We start from the raw sequence: 18,563 nt of genomic DNA, 5'->3' as shown, positions 1-18,563 counted from the left end.
ACGCTATCTGGTGATTATCCTTTTGGTAGACTTTTTTGAGGTCCGGATACCAGACGGGAAAAAAAAAAAAAAGGAAAGAAAAAAAAAAAACAGAAACAGATTTGCCAACCAAAGAAGAAAGAAGAGAGGACACTGCCACTTCATAAATAATCCAAACAACATGGGAGTAGATGTACTCGCACGTTATAAAAATCTTGAGAGAATAGCCTTGCAGAGGACTAAAGCCTCCTGTGCTCAGTGCAGTGTCATATAGTTGTGTCTATGCTAACACGCTTTGCAGATTTAGTAAAGCTGGACTCTAACGTGCAGTACACTCAAGAGGTCATTAAGAAAACAGTACAGACATCTGCAGCTAACTAAAAAAATCAGTGGAATTATTCACATACAAAAAGTTACGGGAACATGCATTTGGGAGGAAACAGGTACTTAAATTAATCCTTTCCAAATGAACATATGCAATAAAAATGGAATTAACACCTGTGCAGATAAAATACTTCTGCTCCCTTACATGGTGATGCTTGTATTGCATTTTCAGTCCTTCCTAATAAGACTCCCGATAGCTCTGGAAACATGACATCATCTCTGTAATGATGCTAAGAACTGCAAGTTACACAAGGCTTTGCTTCTTGATCTTGGGGGACTTTTTATAGCTAACTTTGCAAGAGCTGTAAATGACGAACAGGATTCAGGAACATTCTGACCTGCAGAAATTTGGAACATTTTTCTTTAAAAAGGGGCAAAAAAAGCATCTCATGCCCATTTTTCACAACTGCGTGTCCAAAAGTAACCTCAGTGGAAACGAAGGAAGGAAGGGGATGCATGGAGAACTGGCTCAGAAACTCTGCTCAACAGCTCTCAGAGGGAAAGAGGGCGGTGAAGACCTGTTAAGTAACAGCAGTACACATCTAAATAAACAAGTTATTTTAATAACTCTGCAACTTGAGCATTCAAGAGAATATAATTTTATCCTGGATAATATCAACATCTGAAGATAAATGTAATAATGGGATTTTATATAATTTTTAGGCTTCTGGTCCATAACCATTTTACATCTAAACAGGGCGTATCTTAACTTTTCTCCACTATTTTGTTTTTTATTTGGTAGGAATGTCAGTCAGTCCCAAGGCTTTTGTTTGGTTTTTTTTTCCTTCTTCACCTTCTTGAAGACAAGTTTATGCTGAGAACCATCCTCCGTATTTTTTCCTCGTTTTTTAAAATATTAGCTTTTACAGCACAGATCTTGTCTTGCTGGTCTTTAATCAACTGTTCCAGTTCAGCCAGTTCAGCTTTTAGTGGTTCTACAGCACTGTCTGTGATGCTGAAAGAGACACAGAGAGCATAATGTTATTGGAAACATTACGCTGCTTCAGGTTACTTAAGCCTCCAAGAACGTACATTCAATACTTGAAAGTTTGCAAAAAATTCAAGTTGTGCCCACCCTTCCTGAACGAAAGTTCAGAATAAGAAGCACAAAGGCAAAGCTAACAACATGGACAGAGAAGAATATTGTTCAGGAAAGATCACCCGCAATTCAAAGTGAACAGTATCATCTTGGTAACGTAGCTTTTCTGCTGTAATCTCCGTGCTTTGCAGTTATTTCACCCCACCTTACACGTGTGTCAAGCACTGCTTTCATTTTACCCAGCCAAGAGCTGCAACCACCTGGCCCAGGGACAAAGGAGCTTGACTCTGCAGGACAGAACACAGCAGGAACACCCACCTTTTACTGGGGCCCCTGTTTGTTACCATGGTGTACGTGGTGACAGCCATCCCTCCGGGCCTCGCCACAAGAGTTTAAAGGAGAGAAGCACATTGCAGAGCAACAAATTCAACTGCTGGGGAGGTTGCTGGCTTGCTACCAGCTATTTCCTACAAGAAACCAGCAGGCCAGCAGCAAGACACCAGTGGCTGCCAGCAGCACCAAGTTACAGAAGGTAAACATCTGATAACAGGCAAGGTACATGAAAACTGACCCACCACTAGCTGCTGACAAGGGCAGGCAATCCTACACTAATAGGAAATATAATAAAAGGGAATTATATGCTAATAAACCACAAGCACAATGACAAATCTTAAGCGAATGGGGCTGTTTGGCTTTAAAAGCAATGTGCCCCTTTCTGTGATGCTTAGCTGATCTACAGGAATGCTTAACAGCCTAGGAATCAACGGACTGAACCAGCCCGCTGTCATTCTGAATTACCCAGTCACTTTAAGGACTCATTAGCTAAAGTCTGCATCTCATAATCATTTAGTTTTCTCCTCCTTTCTACACCATCAGCATAAATCACAGAAAAAATCACTAGAAATTGCACTAACATTCCCCCAATGGAATCCTTCAATTGTCTTTCACAGAAGCAAAAAAAAACAAAGACGCATCCAAATTCCACTGCATATGGGAAGCATTGTCTTCTTCATGTCTGATACTGGGTAATTCTTCATGAAGGATTTGACATGCCATAGCACTGCGCTGATCTGATTAGGATTTAATACTGATCTTCATGAAGTGCTGCAATTTGCTGCGGCAGTCCTAGCTTGTGAAATGGAACTGAGTGGCCCTGCTGAAGAGATGCTACCCTGCATGAAACAGCTGTCCATCGTAAAGTTTGGGTCAACATCAACCTGAAAACAAAGTCAAGGGGCCAGTTCCTTCCTCCCTCTCCTTTGGCATCGATATGAAGGTGACAGCTTTGTCCGAGGTACAATCTGCCAGGGAACTTAGGGGGCAGAAAAAGCCAGTTAAGCACACCTGGAAACTATGCTGGGAAACCAACTGAAGCATAGATGACTTCTTTGGCCACAGTGGACCCACTGAGTGAGCATGTGCTTGGAAAATTGTGCAAGATTTGCTCCCTATCCCTAGCTCTGATTTGAGCTGTCTGGCAAAGGGAAGTGGGTTGATGCCTCAGTTTCTCCAACAGAAAAATAAAGTCAAATGCCATTTCCTTTCTCTTTGCAGAGGTGGTGCATTCGGAGGCCAACCACAGTTTAAAACTCTGCCAAGGTTTCTGGATAGAAGGTGCTATGTAAGTGCAAGGAATTAACATCATTACACTTTATATGTGAACCAAAGCCCTAATTCCCACCCCAGCCCATGGACTAAGCCAGCAGCTGTAAAACTTCCAACATTTAACACATTGCTACTTACCAAGATGGGGCTTAGCTAAGAATACCATTCAGAGGCATACTTGCTTCTACAGGAATTAAGCATATCGATTCAGGGAAGAGCAAATTTATCTACTCTCATTATGAATCCAAGAAGATAAAATTGATCATAAATACCTAAGATCATTTTTAAGATCAGAGGACACACAGTTGGAATGGTAGTTCTGTTTCCAAGGAGAATAAAAAGATATATCAGTCAGGCAAGTAAGGCCAAGAAACTCTTTCTAGGCTTGACCTCCTTGACTCTATCAGGCATGCCACCTTTCCTCTCCTTGCTTTCTGATGTTGTTTTTAGACCATACACAGACAATCACCACTGTTATTACCACGACTTCAGAATACAGTCTTCGATGGCACACAGAAAGCAGTTTGTGATTTGGGAAGCTGATGCTTGTCCCAATTCACAACCCAGCTTGTCTACCACAGTATTCCCCCCGTTGCTCCTTAAATATTCGTGAAGGAAAAAAAAGCAAAACATTAAGCCCTCTCATCTCACATAAATGTCTGCATCTCTGCTGTCATGTACATCGTGTGAAATTGAGCTGAAAAGGCCTTCAGACTTTAACACTTCAAAAACCAATTTGGACTGCAAAAAAAAAAATTCCCCAAACCACAAAAGTGACTGATGACAAATTCGCTTTTACAAGCAAGTAAAACTCTCCCTTCTCCTAGAAACAGACATCTGTCTTGAGAGATAAATCAAACTTTCCCTGACCACACTGACCTTTGCTCTTTCTGCAGAGCTTCTGCATGCTGTCTGTTCTCATGCCGCCACATCTGCAGCTCGTTCTTCATGGCATCCATGTCTTCCTGAATGTAATCCATGATCCTGCCAAGTGTAAGGGCACTCCGGCACAGTGTCTGAATAGAGACCTGAAACTTCTCGATTTCTTTGGCTACCAGGTCTCTCTCTTTCTTCCTAGCTGCTTCTGATACAAAAGGCTTCTCCTAACAAAAAGGAATGAATACGGAGGAAAGCATCAAAATTAGGAAAAACGTTTGTTGTACACAAAGTATCGAATGATGAAGGCTTTAGAGACCACTAACTGAAGTATCTGGAGAAATTTTTATGACAGTTTGCAATGAAAGGGAAGAAATGAAGCAATAGTCTAGAAACAGATGAGCAGAAAGTCTACCATATCCAAGTCTCGCTGCTAGGAAGAGCTGCTACAAAACTCTGCAATAACATCAGCAATATTAAATTGCTTTCGGGTCAGAAAGCACACAAAATTAAAATTAGTATTTGATCCCATAAATGACCTCACTGATGTTCTCAACATGATCTTTCCCAGAGCAGTGGGGAGGGCGGTGTTGGGGGAGACCTCCTTCTCATTCGGTCATGTTTGACTGAATACCTTCAACTCAACATATTTCTATGTTAAAAGGCAAGCTTCTGGGGCTTACCGCGGCATCATTACACAGAATCTCTCAACATACACGTAATGCTGAACAACACGTTAGTGATCTGCTGCTGCCACTGGCTGCCAACAACTTCTCTCTGTAAATCACACATCCATCTGTCCGTCCATCCATCCATCCGTCCATCCATCCATCCTCCCCCTGCACGCCGGGGGGCTGCCCAGCACAAGACCTTCGTGGATTGATGTTCACTCAACACTACCACAAGTCACAACACAACCACACCAAAAAAAGTTCACGTTCAACTCCAGAGGACAATGATCATGACTTCTGAAAGGCAGTGTTTTTGGAGAAGCAGAAGCGTCCCTGCTCACGATGACAGGGTACTGCACCACAAACATTCGCTGGACCTGCTCAAGGCAGTGTTTTGGGAGGTGTACTGGATGCTCAAGAGTACAGCCACCTTGCAGCTCATAGTTTAGTTCTCCAAATCACTCCCTTCAGCATGCTTCTCTCTTTCCACCGGCTGTATCTGGAGTTCCAGCTCCTAATGCTGGTCCTAATAATAGCACCGCGTGCTGCACAGCTGAAATAGATGGTGGTTATTCCCTTCCTTGTAGTTCTGTTAACAGTGTTTGTAAAGTCATGCCGGCTGCAGATGTGGCCTCAACAAACTGCACTACTCAAAAATAATTTGGTCTTGTGCACGCTTCCCTCGTGCGCAGCCAGCGGACTCTCTGTGGTCAGTCTCTGAAGCCTCACTGCAAGTTAAATACAGGGAAAGCGCGTGCTAAAACGGCAGTCACGAAGAGCAAAATGATGCCCTAAAAAGAGCAAAATGATGCCACATTACAAACACTTTGTCATTACAAACACTTTATTCCAGGAAAGCCCTCCCTGAAAACAACAATCACCATGGAAGAAAAGTCCACTGTTTTTCACCCTACAAGAAAAACAGCCAAATTTCTCTTTCTTTCCCAGAGCCCTAAATGTCTAAATTCCCAAACCGAGTTTTTCTTTTAGACACGCAAAGCTTTAAGTAAAGTTTATTTAAAGTAATTTCAGTCATTTAATGCATGCCGGAAAATGAGAAAAGTCTTTCTTTACCACCCCAACCACAGGATCAACCCGTTACGAAGCAGAGGTCCTCGCGGCTATATAAACACAGGGGTGGCAGCGTGCTGCTCCCTTGCAGGGACACAATATCTACCACGCTGTCCCCTCCTGCCCTCCTACCCAATTGGCCTGTCTTCCTGTGCGAGCTGTGGGCTGTTTGTTCAGCTGTGTTTGGAGGCAGCAGGGACTACTGCCAAGCACATTTCAGCAGCCCTTGGCTTACTGATGAACTCAGATATATATATTTTAGAAAAATACTTCTAAAGATTTGAAGGCTGAGATTTACTTGCGTCTGATGCTTGTGTTTTACCACACACACGGCACATGAAAACTGTGGGACTTCTGAGTTTACTGTGATTTTATAACGTTAAAGTTGTTTAATTAGCAACTGGGCTGAAGTGACAAATGCTGGTGAACTCGTGACCTTCGCTTCCTAAGTCAATTCATGAGTGCTGGCCAAACTGTTAAAAATAACACTCATCTTAATTCCTTCTCACTCGACTTGTACCTCTGTCACAGAAGCAGGTGTTTCATTATGCTACATCACATAAAACACTTTATTCAGATACTTTCTGGAGGCATCCATGTGTTTGCTATCCTTTACAACGCAAAGATGAAAGCACTGCTTTTTGACCCATTTCATCCCCCGAGAGCTGGTGAGCACCCGTGTTCAGAGCACAGCTGCTCAGGCTCGAGAAGATATTCTCCCCTGGGTCTCCTCCTTGGCAAACCTTGGAGCACCACGGCCAATGGCATCCCCATCAACTTCGTTGGGTTTCTTTCCCTGTAGGCTCTGCAGCTCCCCAGAGAAGAGAGCTTTTGCCCAGGTGTCCCTGAAGGCACCAGTCACAGGACACAGTCCTGCATGCCAGCCATTTTCTACGGCTCAGCATCTATCCGAGGTTGACAAAAGTTTCTTTTCCAGAGGTATTTTTCTCCCTGCTAACTTGCTGGACCTCATAAAGACAGTGCAGATCTGTTCATATGTCACAGCACATCAGATCCTATGCTCTCTATCCTATCTTGTTTTATTCCAGGCAAGTTCTTGCTGCGTGCTGTGCTCCACCGAAGCCATATACGAGGCTTAATCCATGGTACCAGAGTTTCCACATGTAACTGGGAGGTTATCTATAAGCAAAATCACCTTCAGTTCAATAATGGAGCAAGGCTGTATCGTAATCAACAGCTTCACAGGAAAAAGTCCTGCTGCCTTACTTTTCCTCCTAAGTGCACCAAACCACCACCACTTTCTTCTGCCTGCATTGTAAAAATCCATAGCCAGGAGGTAAGGAATTTGTTTCAAATACAATTATCTCAAAAGCAAGAAAACTCAGTCAGTCCATTATCCAAGGATACATCTGTGTGTGTGTGTGTGTGTGTGTGTGGTAAAAATGAAGTATTCTTCGTGTTTTATTTTCCAAGTTCAATGTTTTACATTTTTTTAGAGCTGCATGACCTCCCTGATGCCTACACACTCCAAGCAGCCACACCTCTCAACTCCAGCAAACGTGGTATGAAAGTGAAAAATAAAAAATGAATGAAGATCCCACAATTTAGTAAATGAGCAAAGCAGAATCGTATATTTTTAAGCATGGATCCAGCTAACAATTTGAAATATTCCATACTAAAATACACAGCTGATCTAAAAGCTCAAGTGGAAATAAAATACAGTGGAATATTTTCCATTAATCATGAAGATGCCCTTAAAGTGTATTAGAAAATATTTAAAAATAATTTTAGTGTCCCTGTAACTTCAGTACATTTTATGTAGTTCAATTCTTCAAAACCAATATAAAAAGAAAAAAATATTATCCCATCTAAAGTAATTTCAAGTAATGAAATATAAAAACATTACAAATCTATTAAATACTAATCAGACTTTAAAATGTACATCAACAGGGCTGTTAGAAGCTCAGTGTCTTCAAAACACAAAACTGCGCGATACAAGTGGTATAAGAGCATATGAGCTTTTTAGTGTATCCTTCTTTAAAAGAGAAGCACTTAAATTTCAAGCTCCCAAGACAGATTTCCCAACACCTGAAGGCACAGTCCTTCCTTGAGTTAAAAAATAACAATCAATCCTTTCTTTCTTTCCGCTCACACTTCCACTCCAAGATGCCACATTACATTTCCTGCAGTCCACAGAAAGCTGAGCTCAGGGCACAGAATTATTATCACAGAGAGGTACTCAAGCTTCACCAGCTATTGCTGATTATAAGCAACTAAGGAAAAAAAAAAAATACAACCACCAAACTGTCTGTTCTCAGTTTCATAGGTACAGCTATGGGTTAAAGTCTGCATGGGTCACTCTTAAATTACTAAGAATTATGGCAGATGGTTTATTACAACAAGCAACGTGGGTGGTAAGAGTCCTGAATGCCACCTTTGCTCATTCTGCACAAACATGTAACAGGATATATTCATTTTTAAGAAAAATGCCAGAATCAGAATTGTTCCAGTCTATTTAATTAGGTCATACACCTCAATGAACTCTCCTTTCACAAAAGCCCAAGAATCAATAAATTATCCTCATATAAAAGACTGTATCACTTCTGTAGGCCCAACACGCTTCCTTTCCTTCGTGTTTTTCATAAGGCACCAAGATAAATGTTTATTTTGGATTCCTGGGAAAAAGTCTGCCTTTCCCATTACCTCAATCCGAACAGAACACAACGTGGACTCAAATGCAGGGACCTAAGAAATTAAAAAGCAGAAATTTTCTTTTTAATCAATACAGGGGAAATTATCAACAGGGTTCCAGAAACCACCAGAATTTACCTGTGTTTAATTTACCCTCACTAAAGCAATTAGTATAAATATTATAGTGTGCACAGCTCCATAAAAAGGATCATTCACAAGACATCCATTTCCAATATCCATACTGTTGAGGGCATTTGAAATGTCTAATGTCTACTAAGTTAAAGAGGTGGCATGATTTTTTCCCCCCAGTGTTTTTGAAAGTTCATTTCTAGAAACAGGATTTGATTGCTTTTATATAGCTTCTTCTTTGTTTCCACTTTTAAAATTAACAGTTTTTAAATATGAAACAAATTAGAGCAAACATCCATCAAACAGCTAATAGTTTCTACAGCCCCTTTTAACTATTGTGTTATGTCCCATTATGGAAACAGACCCAAGTAATCATAGTTTTATTGAGCAGTACCATTTCCCTCCTAGCTCTTTCTATGGCTAGGACAGGACAGAAACTTCATTTTGGACAAGTAATTTTGATACATTCAATGCAAAAACAACAACGTGGGCTTTTTTATTGTACAAAATATTTTTTGATCATAAAGGGTGTTTTCTTTTCCTGGTTTTTACAGAGTCTGCATTTTAAGTAGATTGTAACTATCCACTAGGGATCACCATAAGAAACTCTTTCACAGAAACAGAGGGGAAAACGGTAATGTTAAATCACTTCAAATGAACAGGATGCTTTTTCTGCTTATGCCAGGTACTGAGTTCAGTAGCAGGCCAAGGCAGAGACATGATGTTCTTTGCTGCTAGACTCACCAGAGTTAGGCTGACCTCTTTCACACTTGGAAGACACCAAAAGACAAAAAAAAAAAAAAAAAGGGTTGCTCTTTTTAGGGCAGGGAGCTGGGGATTCCACACACACACACCCTTTAGTTCACATTTGACACCTCTAAAAAAGAGCTGGAATTTTCAGACCTAGGTAAACATCCCACCTCAGCCCCCTGAGCCAGCTTGCCTTCTTTCCCGTTAACTCTGTGCTGTGGAGAATAAAACCTCACGTATTGGGTGCAATATTCAGCATGCTAAGCAGAATCCTGTGAGCCTGACCATGCACACACACCATGGGACAACTCTAGCAGTAATTAATGAGAGCAGATAGTATTAACTCAACTGTAATGGCATATTGGGTGCCAGTCCTGCCCCACTTTCCTTTTCTTCCTACACTGCTGAAACTGTGGGTCCACGACCTCCTTTTCTCTTGAAACAGCAGCCCGTTTCCTGTCCAGAAGGAATTTGCAGTCCTCATGCTCCTTGTGTAAACCAACTGCTTCCACACCAGTCTATGCCCCAGGAGAATATCCTAGCCAGATCAGTTGATAAGCTTCTTGAAATACACAAAAATCGCCCGCACTGTCTCCTACACCACGCTATTACTACACCACTGATACGCTGCATCCTTTCCTGGGGATGGAAACCACAGCTGCCTTGCTGCACTTTTGTACATAACTTTCTGTTTAACATATCCATCTGCTGTCTCATGTTGTATTTATATTATATCCACAGGAGAGAACATTTGTGTTTTTGTGTGCAAAGGCCACAGCAAAGGAGCCATGACACAAAGAATATCACAGGAGTGACAAAAATCCCATTCCTGCGTTCACAGCTTGTAACACAATTACTTGAGGGCCACATTTCTTTTCTGAGAGTTGTTACTTCTATAACAAGGACACTCAAGCATAAACTCATCCAATTCAAGCTCCTACGATGCCTGTCCATAACTAGACTGCTGGGTAGAGCTCTTATTTTTGAGGAACTGCATGCTTTCACCAAAAATTTCTCACGGCACCTTTGTTTCTATCACTGTGTGAACATCACATCATCACGGCTGTCAGACAACGGTGAAAGCCCTTCTGCATGTAATTCCAATTAAATTCCCCTGTCGGCATTTCTCATGACATATAAACTGGCAGGATGCTAAGAAGCTGTGGTCTTCAACGGTGAACCCCTTCAAAACACCGAAATGGTGGGACACATGAATACATATGGTTAACATGTCACACTGCTAATTGCGTTGACTGAAGGAGACGCACAACGCTGCCCAGCTGATGGATTAATGTAAAAATCAATGTCCTGAAGAACTTTAAACAAACGGAATCAGCAATGATTCTGTTTGTTCTAATCTTAGAAGAATCTACTTAATTTACAACATCTGTAATTAAGGTTAATATTGTCCAGGTGCTAAGCTATTTTAATATCACTTGTTCCCAGCACAAACCTCAAAGCTGCTTCTTTTCTGAAGCCTATGAACTGCATTTGGTAGTGTAAAGATGGGAATTCTGTGATGCCCACTTGCTTAAACTATTTAATAACCTGCCTATATTTTCCACACATCAAATAAATGAAGTGGAATACAAAAGGTACCATCTGTTTCTTTCTCTGTTTAACATAAGAGGATTACATTCTAAACAAATACATTTAGGAATTCTTTTTAGGAATTTGTTAGGCTGAACACAGCTAATCAAGGCAGCAAAAATCTTGTGTATTTCCAGAATGACCTCTTTGTTTGACCTGAAAATCGTGTATATTATTTTAAGTTTCTGCACATGCAAAATCTATGTGATGAAAGTCCCCCTCTTTTTTTTTTTTTTTTCTTTTTTTTTCTCCCTCTTCACTTTCTTTATTAAAACTTCTTAAAAAGCAAACGTATGTTTGGGAAACTCAGCACAACGAAGGTTTCAAATGAATGTTTTTAACACAAATAAATTCTCTTCTGCAATCAGCAGTTAGAAGCAAAGGTGTGAAACATGCCCAAGAGTCCATGAGCACTACATTTTGATTAAGTATCAATTCAGCAGCTTCACCTAATTTCTAATTGACTAATCCACAATAAATCAGGTAGATCCACTGATGAGTTGATTGCTGAATACTGGACTTTATAAAGCACCAGCTAAAGGATCCAGTGCTCAGAATACAGATATATCCTTTTCTCCCTTCATTTTCTCAACTGGCAGAAAAACAAGGTTTTAAAGACTAATGAATATAACTGGAAAAATATTTCATTTATTCTATATGTATTGAATAGTTTAACAAAACTGTGGAAGATAAACATTCTTACTGACAGACACGAGGATAACCTTCAGCTATAATTTCCCAAAGCAAGTATTCTTTCTAATTTTCACTGGAATTTAGTTACCTTACTCCAAAATGCAGAAGTAGAATCACATTTTACTCTTCCATGCATAATACATTTTGGAATACTGTTGCATACTGATGTAGAAGATATTTCTTCTGGAGAGTTTGATGGAAAACAAATTAAATAAAAGAGCTGACAGTCTGGGGAGAAATGGTCAAATCTCAGACTGATACTGTTCCCAGCAGACTGCAGAGCTAGACCTGGCACAGAACATACGGCTATTTAACACAACACGCTGGCCAGAGTTCGCTGACCCATTCTCACAGTCCCAGCAACTTAACGGCACTTGGTTCCACTTGCCTGCCTGGAGCACTTGGCAGGAATAAACCACTTGAAACTCTTCTTTCTTTTTAATTACTTTTGCTGCCTCTCCCCGAAGAGATTCCACAGACCAGTAACTATCCTTCTCAAAACCGCTGGTCTGCACTCTTACAGGAATAACTCCTGTCGCTGTCTTCTTGGGATCTCAGGAACGTCTAGGTCACGCATAAGCGTGCCAGACCCCTACCTGCTACACACTGCATATCTGGCCCCTGAAAGACTCCTAGAGACAACAGCACGTTGGAAATGTATTTTTTTTACATTTACTTTCTCCTGCATCACAGCATCTCTATCCTCCAAAATAAATCCCCAGAACTCAGTATTCTCTCCAGCTCATGTTTTCTGAGCTATATCTGTCAAGTCCCAGGCACCAGCTCTGAGCATTTTTAATCACCTTGTGCACTGATTTTCCCTCTGCTGTCAGGAAAACTATGCTTCTCCTCTCTCGATCACGACAACTTCTCGACATAATTTGAAAAGCAGTAGCAGCAAAGAAACCTAACGCAGCAGCAGCCAGCTGCTTGGATATGAGATCAGATAATATTCCAGGAGCTTAGTGCTGTATGTTGCACGTGATAGACCAGGAAGTCAGCAGTTTTTTTTTTCCAGAATTAGTCGCCCATTATCAATGCTGCTAACACAGATCAGTGCTTCAAAAAATGCAACAAAAGACAAACAAGGACTGAATGAATGTTTAGAGACTGAAACTAGGCAATGGGACTAAACAATGATTGTACGTGGACACAATTGTCCACGTGCATTTAAAAAAATCTAAGGGGTTAACAGTGAGTCATTTTAGTTAATAAAAAAAGGGAAAAAAGAGAAAAAAGTTTAGTACAATCACCAGAGGAAGCTTCCCGAGCATGAAATCCATGAGGTTTTGTAAATCCTCCCCATTGTCCCTTTCTAGGTCCAGTGCTCAACCTGACAGGACACAATACAGAACAATACAGCCTTCAGTACAATTCTGTAGTGGCAGGAAAAATCATGAAATCAACTACTATTGCCGTCCCAAAACTTAGTCTGGAGATTGGTGATTGAACAGCACCACCTAGTTATATAACCAGGAACAGGAACAGCTGTATCTCGTGTTCTCACAAGTGCCAGCTCAACATACACTCCAGTAATGAGCTTTAGAGCTACTGCATAAACACAGCAATATCACCTTTAAACCCTTCTTTTCTCCAAACAGCTATATAAAGACAGAACTTACTCAGCAGGCAAGTTTTCACATCAGACATTCATTAGAAATAGCCAATAGCACTTAAATGACCAGTACATAGGCAATATAAGCTGCATGTTTATAATAAATGGTACATAATTCAGCAACTTAGACAAAGCTGTATCCATTCATAATGGATTATGACTGGGAGAACCAAAGGTGTTTAGAAATAATTAATTTTCTTCTTTAATCTCAGATCTTGCAAGAAAGGGATTTTTTTTTTAATCAGCCGGGCAGGCCTGGATCTCAGACAGCCTCAAACTTCAGATAGGAAGATACTTCCCACAGCTCTGATCTACCTCCCTGTTTTTCTCAGTGTTGGGGATGGCATGAAAAAGGCTGGTCTGTGTGACAGCACAACCTACCATCACTAAACAAGAAAGATAGAGACACTCCCATATGCTAAGAGAACTGTTGATTTTAGCCTCCCAAAACTGCAACCCTAAAAAGGTATGGCTGTGTCACTTCTGCTGCAGATTGCTAGAAGCAATTATGAAGTCATACAAGTTCTAGATAAAAATATATTTTTAAACAGCCTACTGTCTACCCCAGTTTTAGTCCCTCAGGGACTTTTTTTTTTTTCCAGCTGTGCATTTTACTCATTGACAAATAACTATATTTGATAAAGTGAAAAGAGGCAGTGAAGCGGTCAAGGCTTCAAAAAGTCACTACTGATCTCGGAGAACTATTTGAAAGAGCTTGATACTCAGCACTGTGAAAAGTTTAACTCCTGAGGTCTGAGTCATGGCATCTTATCAAACTGCAGCATGCCAAATCATGGATCATTCCCCCCAGAAAAAGAATATGGTTGGTAAAAAAAAGACAATACTGAATTAACATTAAAAGAGATGTGCAATTGGAGATATAACAGTTCTTTGAAAGTATTTGTCTTTCCAAAACGTGGTGTATCTGTCTGTATTTTTATAACAGCATTCTGAACTGCACTCCTCAGTGTCTTCCTCATCAGCACAACAAACTACCTCATTGATTTAAAAACTTGCCAAAGGGTCAATGGACCAAAAAAGTCAATCTAAAAATGCCCCACCTTTTGCTCCTTCTTGCAACATGAGCTTTGCAAGGCTGAAAGAGCAAAAGCTTTCCAGTTGTGACAAGAAGACATTAAAATCTTAGTGTTTCAACCATTTGCTTTTTTTTTTTTTTAACCACTGCTAGACCTTTTCTAGATCCTTTTTAAGCTGTCAACCCCCTTCCCCACCAAGGGAAAAAAAAAAAAAAAAACATCATAAAAGCCATACACCCCTACTTCTTTTCCTTTCCCAACTGCTGGCTGGGGAAATAAAATAAAATCACTTCATAGATTCAGAGTGTAACGTTGGGGTATGCTAGATGTTACTAGGGTAACATCCAGTGATATGAAAACACTCTATATGGTTAACTGCACCAGAGGTCTTATTTTTTTAGGCAATGATAACAGTTGTTGGGCAACAGGACACTGTTCTTCATATGTCTAGAGGACAATTAAGATTGAAATAATAATGCTGCAGCTGTACAAATGTAAAGTATGTCCTACTACATCTAGGGCAAGGCTGAAATCAGCAGACTTTGTTCTGGAAAAAGAACAGGCTAAAGGCTACCTGAAAAAGTTTTGAATTTTATTCAGCATTTCAGTGCACATAAAAAGTCAAGCTGAAAAAGAAAGAGCACAACGCAGAGAATGTAAAGGACTGATGGAGGAAAACAGTAAGTGTTAACACGTGAGGGAGGAAAGTTTAATCAAAAATAGAAAAAAAAAATCAGTAAGGGAGAGAAAAAGGTCACTATTACAATACTTAATATTCACGATTCTTTGAAGGCCATTACCATCTTACCCTCTCTGTTGCCTTCGATGATTTTGGTGATGATTCATAATCTTTCTTTGTTTCTAAGATTCTTTTTACAAGTCCACCTGGTGAAAATCAGTACATTTCTCAGCATTGGTTGACACTATAATATTATCCAGAATATTCAGACAACAACATTAAAACCAACACAAACAGCATTCTGTTATATTTTTTAATTACAGAGACAAAAGGTATTTTTTGATCTATTTTCTCCAATATCTTTTTATACACACACACGTATGCATATACATATACCTTTGCTAGGAATTTTTTGATACAGATAAGTATGTCTGCCTAAATTGCATCCAATGTAACCATAATGGATCAAAGCCTCTGAATCATAGATCTGAGGTCACGAGAAAGCACAAATATTTTTAAGAACCAGTATATCTATTTTTCTAGAAGCTTTTCTGTAACCTGCATTCAACAACCAATCCCATTCTCCTATCTCAGAGAGGTGTATATAGCGAAACTGCATTTGACATCACCTGTAAATCCTGCTGCTCAACTAAACAAGGTGGTATTTGATAAGTATTTCCTGGTTTTCTTGCAGAAGTTGCAAGCTCCTGTCCCTTCAAGAAGTTATCTTGCTGCTGTATTCAGCATATTAAGTGCTCAGCACTTGGTTTAAACTTGTGGTTTTATTCTATACATATATGTATACAAATATATATAAAAGCAAACAAACATACCATGCTTTTCATCCTCGACCAGATCCACTTCTGGCTCCTACACATGCAGGAAGAAAGCTTTAGTTGCAAAAAGCTGACATTGGTATAGCATACAACTAGTCAAAGAAACATTTAGCTAGATGCTACTTAAAAAAAGAAAGCTACAAAATGTGGAAAAAGGAGCTATAATTGCAACATTAACAGACCATTTCCATCTCTGGTATTTCAGGCACTGGCGGGGCTGCCTCCACCACAAACTGGTCATCATCATCATTAGAAATCTGCTGGTCTGTGATAACATTTGGGACTGTTTTACCACTACCACTCCTGGAAGAGACAAAACAAAAATGAAAATCTATTAGGATCTGTCCAATCCCATTAAGATCTATCCAGAATAAAGGAGACAGCAGCTCTCTCCCTTCCTCCCATAACATAAAGCAGCACGTAAAATTCTGTCATTTCTAGTCACAGTCCAATTCTGAAAACAGTCAGTCATCCTCCTCTCACAACAGGATGTTACTCTCCTTCTGGACACACTGCTTGAGTGCTCAGCACTTATTAGAGATCACCCATAAGCCATTTTGGCCATCATTTCAAGTGCGTGTTTTACAGATCTCTTCTAGTGGTAGTTTAACGTTCTAGTCTTATCTGTTTCAGAGTTCCCAAAGGCAAAAAAAAAAAAAAAAAAAAGGAAGTTGTATCTTTGAACTTGCAGATGTGGCTACTAACTGTAACTTTTATATAATGAATTGGATTTGCTGAAATAGTGAACAAATAAAGCAGGCTTTAATTTTCTAACCTGAATGAACTCATAACAGCAGTAAGGTAATCCCTTGCTAATGCTATACAGTGGCAGGGGATGGACAGAAAATCTAATGCTGTGGCATGAGAGCTAGCGACGTCTGCTCTGCCACCTCTCACATTCCTTACCTTTCTGGAAGTAAGGCCTCTACGCTTTCTTGACGTTTTACTACTCGGGGCGGTGCTGGTCTTGCACTGCTGGGACGGGGAATACGTCTGTAAGAACAGAGACCTCTCCATTTATACTTTAAAAGGAAGCCTCACGTGTCCCTCAGAGAGAAAGATATGCATATACAGATGAACTTAGTAATTTAGTTGATGCATAAAAACACTCAAAACATTCCCAGTATATAATCCAATATAGCAATACCTTCTATCCTAGTGGGAGTCTAGGAAAATAAAAATCTAGGAAGTGTGACCTTAAAGAAAAAGATTATGATTTCGTGTAGAACCACCTCTTGATTTGTATCCAGGTTATTTTTTAGTGAGACAAGTTATTTAGCATTAACAACAAATTTAGCATTAAAAATACACGCTGCATTGCAAAAGGAAAAAAGCGATACAATTACAGCAGCCTTTTTCTGGGCACAGAAGTAGTAAATTGGGATTTGAAAGGCAAGTTCATCTTACCCTTAACACCATACTTCGGAAATGCATCTGCATAATGCAATGCTCTTCTCAATAGACACTCCACACATCCCTCTTACTTTAATAAGATTGCATCAAAGCACTTCATGGATTATGAAAATAAGTCCAAAACACTTTAAAATGTTAGTTTTGTTTATAGAAGGAAATGAAGATGAACAAAATGAACCATATATGGGATAATCTTTATTATTTGGTACCACAAGCAGAAACATGCTGTTCGAAGTTTCCTCACTAATTTCAAATTGACTGAATTACCTCCAGACACCATCATAGCTTCATTCAGACAGAATAAAGAATAGGAACAAACCTTTGGGTAGCCTGAGGAGGAAGATCATTGGGTACTTCACCATTTTCAGATACCGCAGGCTTTTCAGGAGCAATGTTCTCTGCTGCTTCTTCTATTAAATGAAAAAAAAAAAAAAAATGAAAAGTGTAATTTTGACTCAGCTGTCAAAGTTGCCAAGGAAAATCTAACTTTTCTTTACAATAGTACTTCAAATCTTATTAGCACTATAATTTATGCTAATGAAATATATCGTATGACAAACTTTATAAATAAAATTCTATTTGCTTGTATAAAAGTTAAATATCTTATGAATTTCTAGTTTTTTGACACCTCAGAGTATTCACAATTCAAAAGGGACACTGCAAAAACATTTAAACTTTCATTTTTTATTTGTTTCTTAATATCGTGAAATTCCCTCATGTTTAAATGACATCATCTCACTAGGTTCTTTCATAATTTCACGGCGATGTTTGCAGTATTTCAAGCTGCTCATTCTACAAAGTCACAAGAGGAAAAAAAAAGGTTTTAAAACTGTATCTCTACATTGATTTCTTTAAAACCTTAGTTTTATTTACATTAAATTAACTCCTTATTTTCCTTTACTGGTGCTCTTAGTTGACCCTGACCTGAACAGGGCTCAAATGGAGTAGCTGACTTCCAACAACCCCTTCCAACCTGAAGGACTCTATGGCTGGAGGATGAGTGTGTACTCTATCATCCCACCACTGTGATGCTCTCTGTAGGGCTGACCCATTTGCTGTTGAAACTGGACAGACGGTGCAGCTGATGACGTGACCCCACACCTTCCAAGCTCGGGTTGGACCGTCCTCCACAACAGCAGAGAAGATAAATGGCCTCTTTGCCCTGACAATCTAACTGAGCAGGCATCATTCACAACTTTCTGCTTTAACGTTGCTACAAAATAATTTTGGTAGGTAAAAAGCATTTGATGTCCTTCAATTCCACCTAGAAAACTTGCTCAGATGAACAACCTGTCAGTAAGCATTGCTCCTGTGTAATGCCACACACACAAAAGACATCTCTAACACTATTTCTTCCATCCCAGCATCCCTCAGCTCTGAAATCACCAATGAATGGCACCAAAGGCCAAGTCACACTGACTTTTACAGGCCAAAATCTAGGTAAAGAAAGAGTTTTCTTTCTCAGAGTCTTGTATTCCACCTCCCTAATGTGTTTGTGTATTCTCTGAACAGCCATTTCACTTGTAGGACCTCCCAATTTAAAA

At 39.8% G+C, this 18,563-nt stretch overlaps 1 protein-coding gene across 6 annotated transcripts in view; it reads right to left on the bottom strand.

Moving 5' to 3' along the window:
- Positions 1 to 906: 906 nt before the first annotated feature.
- The window catches only part of TRAF3IP1 (TRAF3 interacting protein 1), a 45,452-nt gene continuing 27,795 nt past the window's right edge, over positions 907 to 18,563 (bottom strand). For 3 of the 6 annotated variants that reach the window (XM_080601066.1, XM_080601068.1, XM_080601067.1), the window contains 7 exons: positions 17,339 to 17,429; positions 16,513 to 16,599; positions 15,789 to 15,909; positions 15,604 to 15,640; positions 14,900 to 14,976; positions 3,887 to 4,110; positions 907 to 1,318 (listed from right to left, as the gene is read on the bottom strand). In XM_080601066.1, the coding sequence (XP_080457192.1) occupies positions 1,153 to 1,318; positions 3,887 to 4,110; positions 14,900 to 14,976; positions 15,604 to 15,640; positions 15,789 to 15,909; positions 16,513 to 16,599; positions 17,339 to 17,429 (803 nt within the window). In that variant the 3' untranslated portion in view covers positions 907 to 1,152. Of the gene's footprint in view, positions 1,319 to 3,886; positions 4,111 to 12,692; positions 12,773 to 14,891; positions 14,977 to 15,603; positions 15,641 to 15,788; positions 15,910 to 16,512; positions 16,600 to 17,338; positions 17,430 to 18,563 lie in introns of those variants that run through there. The other 3 variants (XM_080601069.1, XR_013953992.1, XM_080601070.1) reach the window with 3 other exon arrangements.

Source organism: Anser brachyrhynchus, assembly GCF_964034855.1.
Source record: "Anser brachyrhynchus genome assembly, chromosome: 7".
Classification (NCBI taxonomy): Eukaryota; Metazoa; Chordata; class Aves; order Anseriformes; family Anatidae; genus Anser; species Anser brachyrhynchus.
Note: the sequence above shows the minus strand (reverse complement) of the source record. Positions and strands in the feature narration are given on the sequence as shown.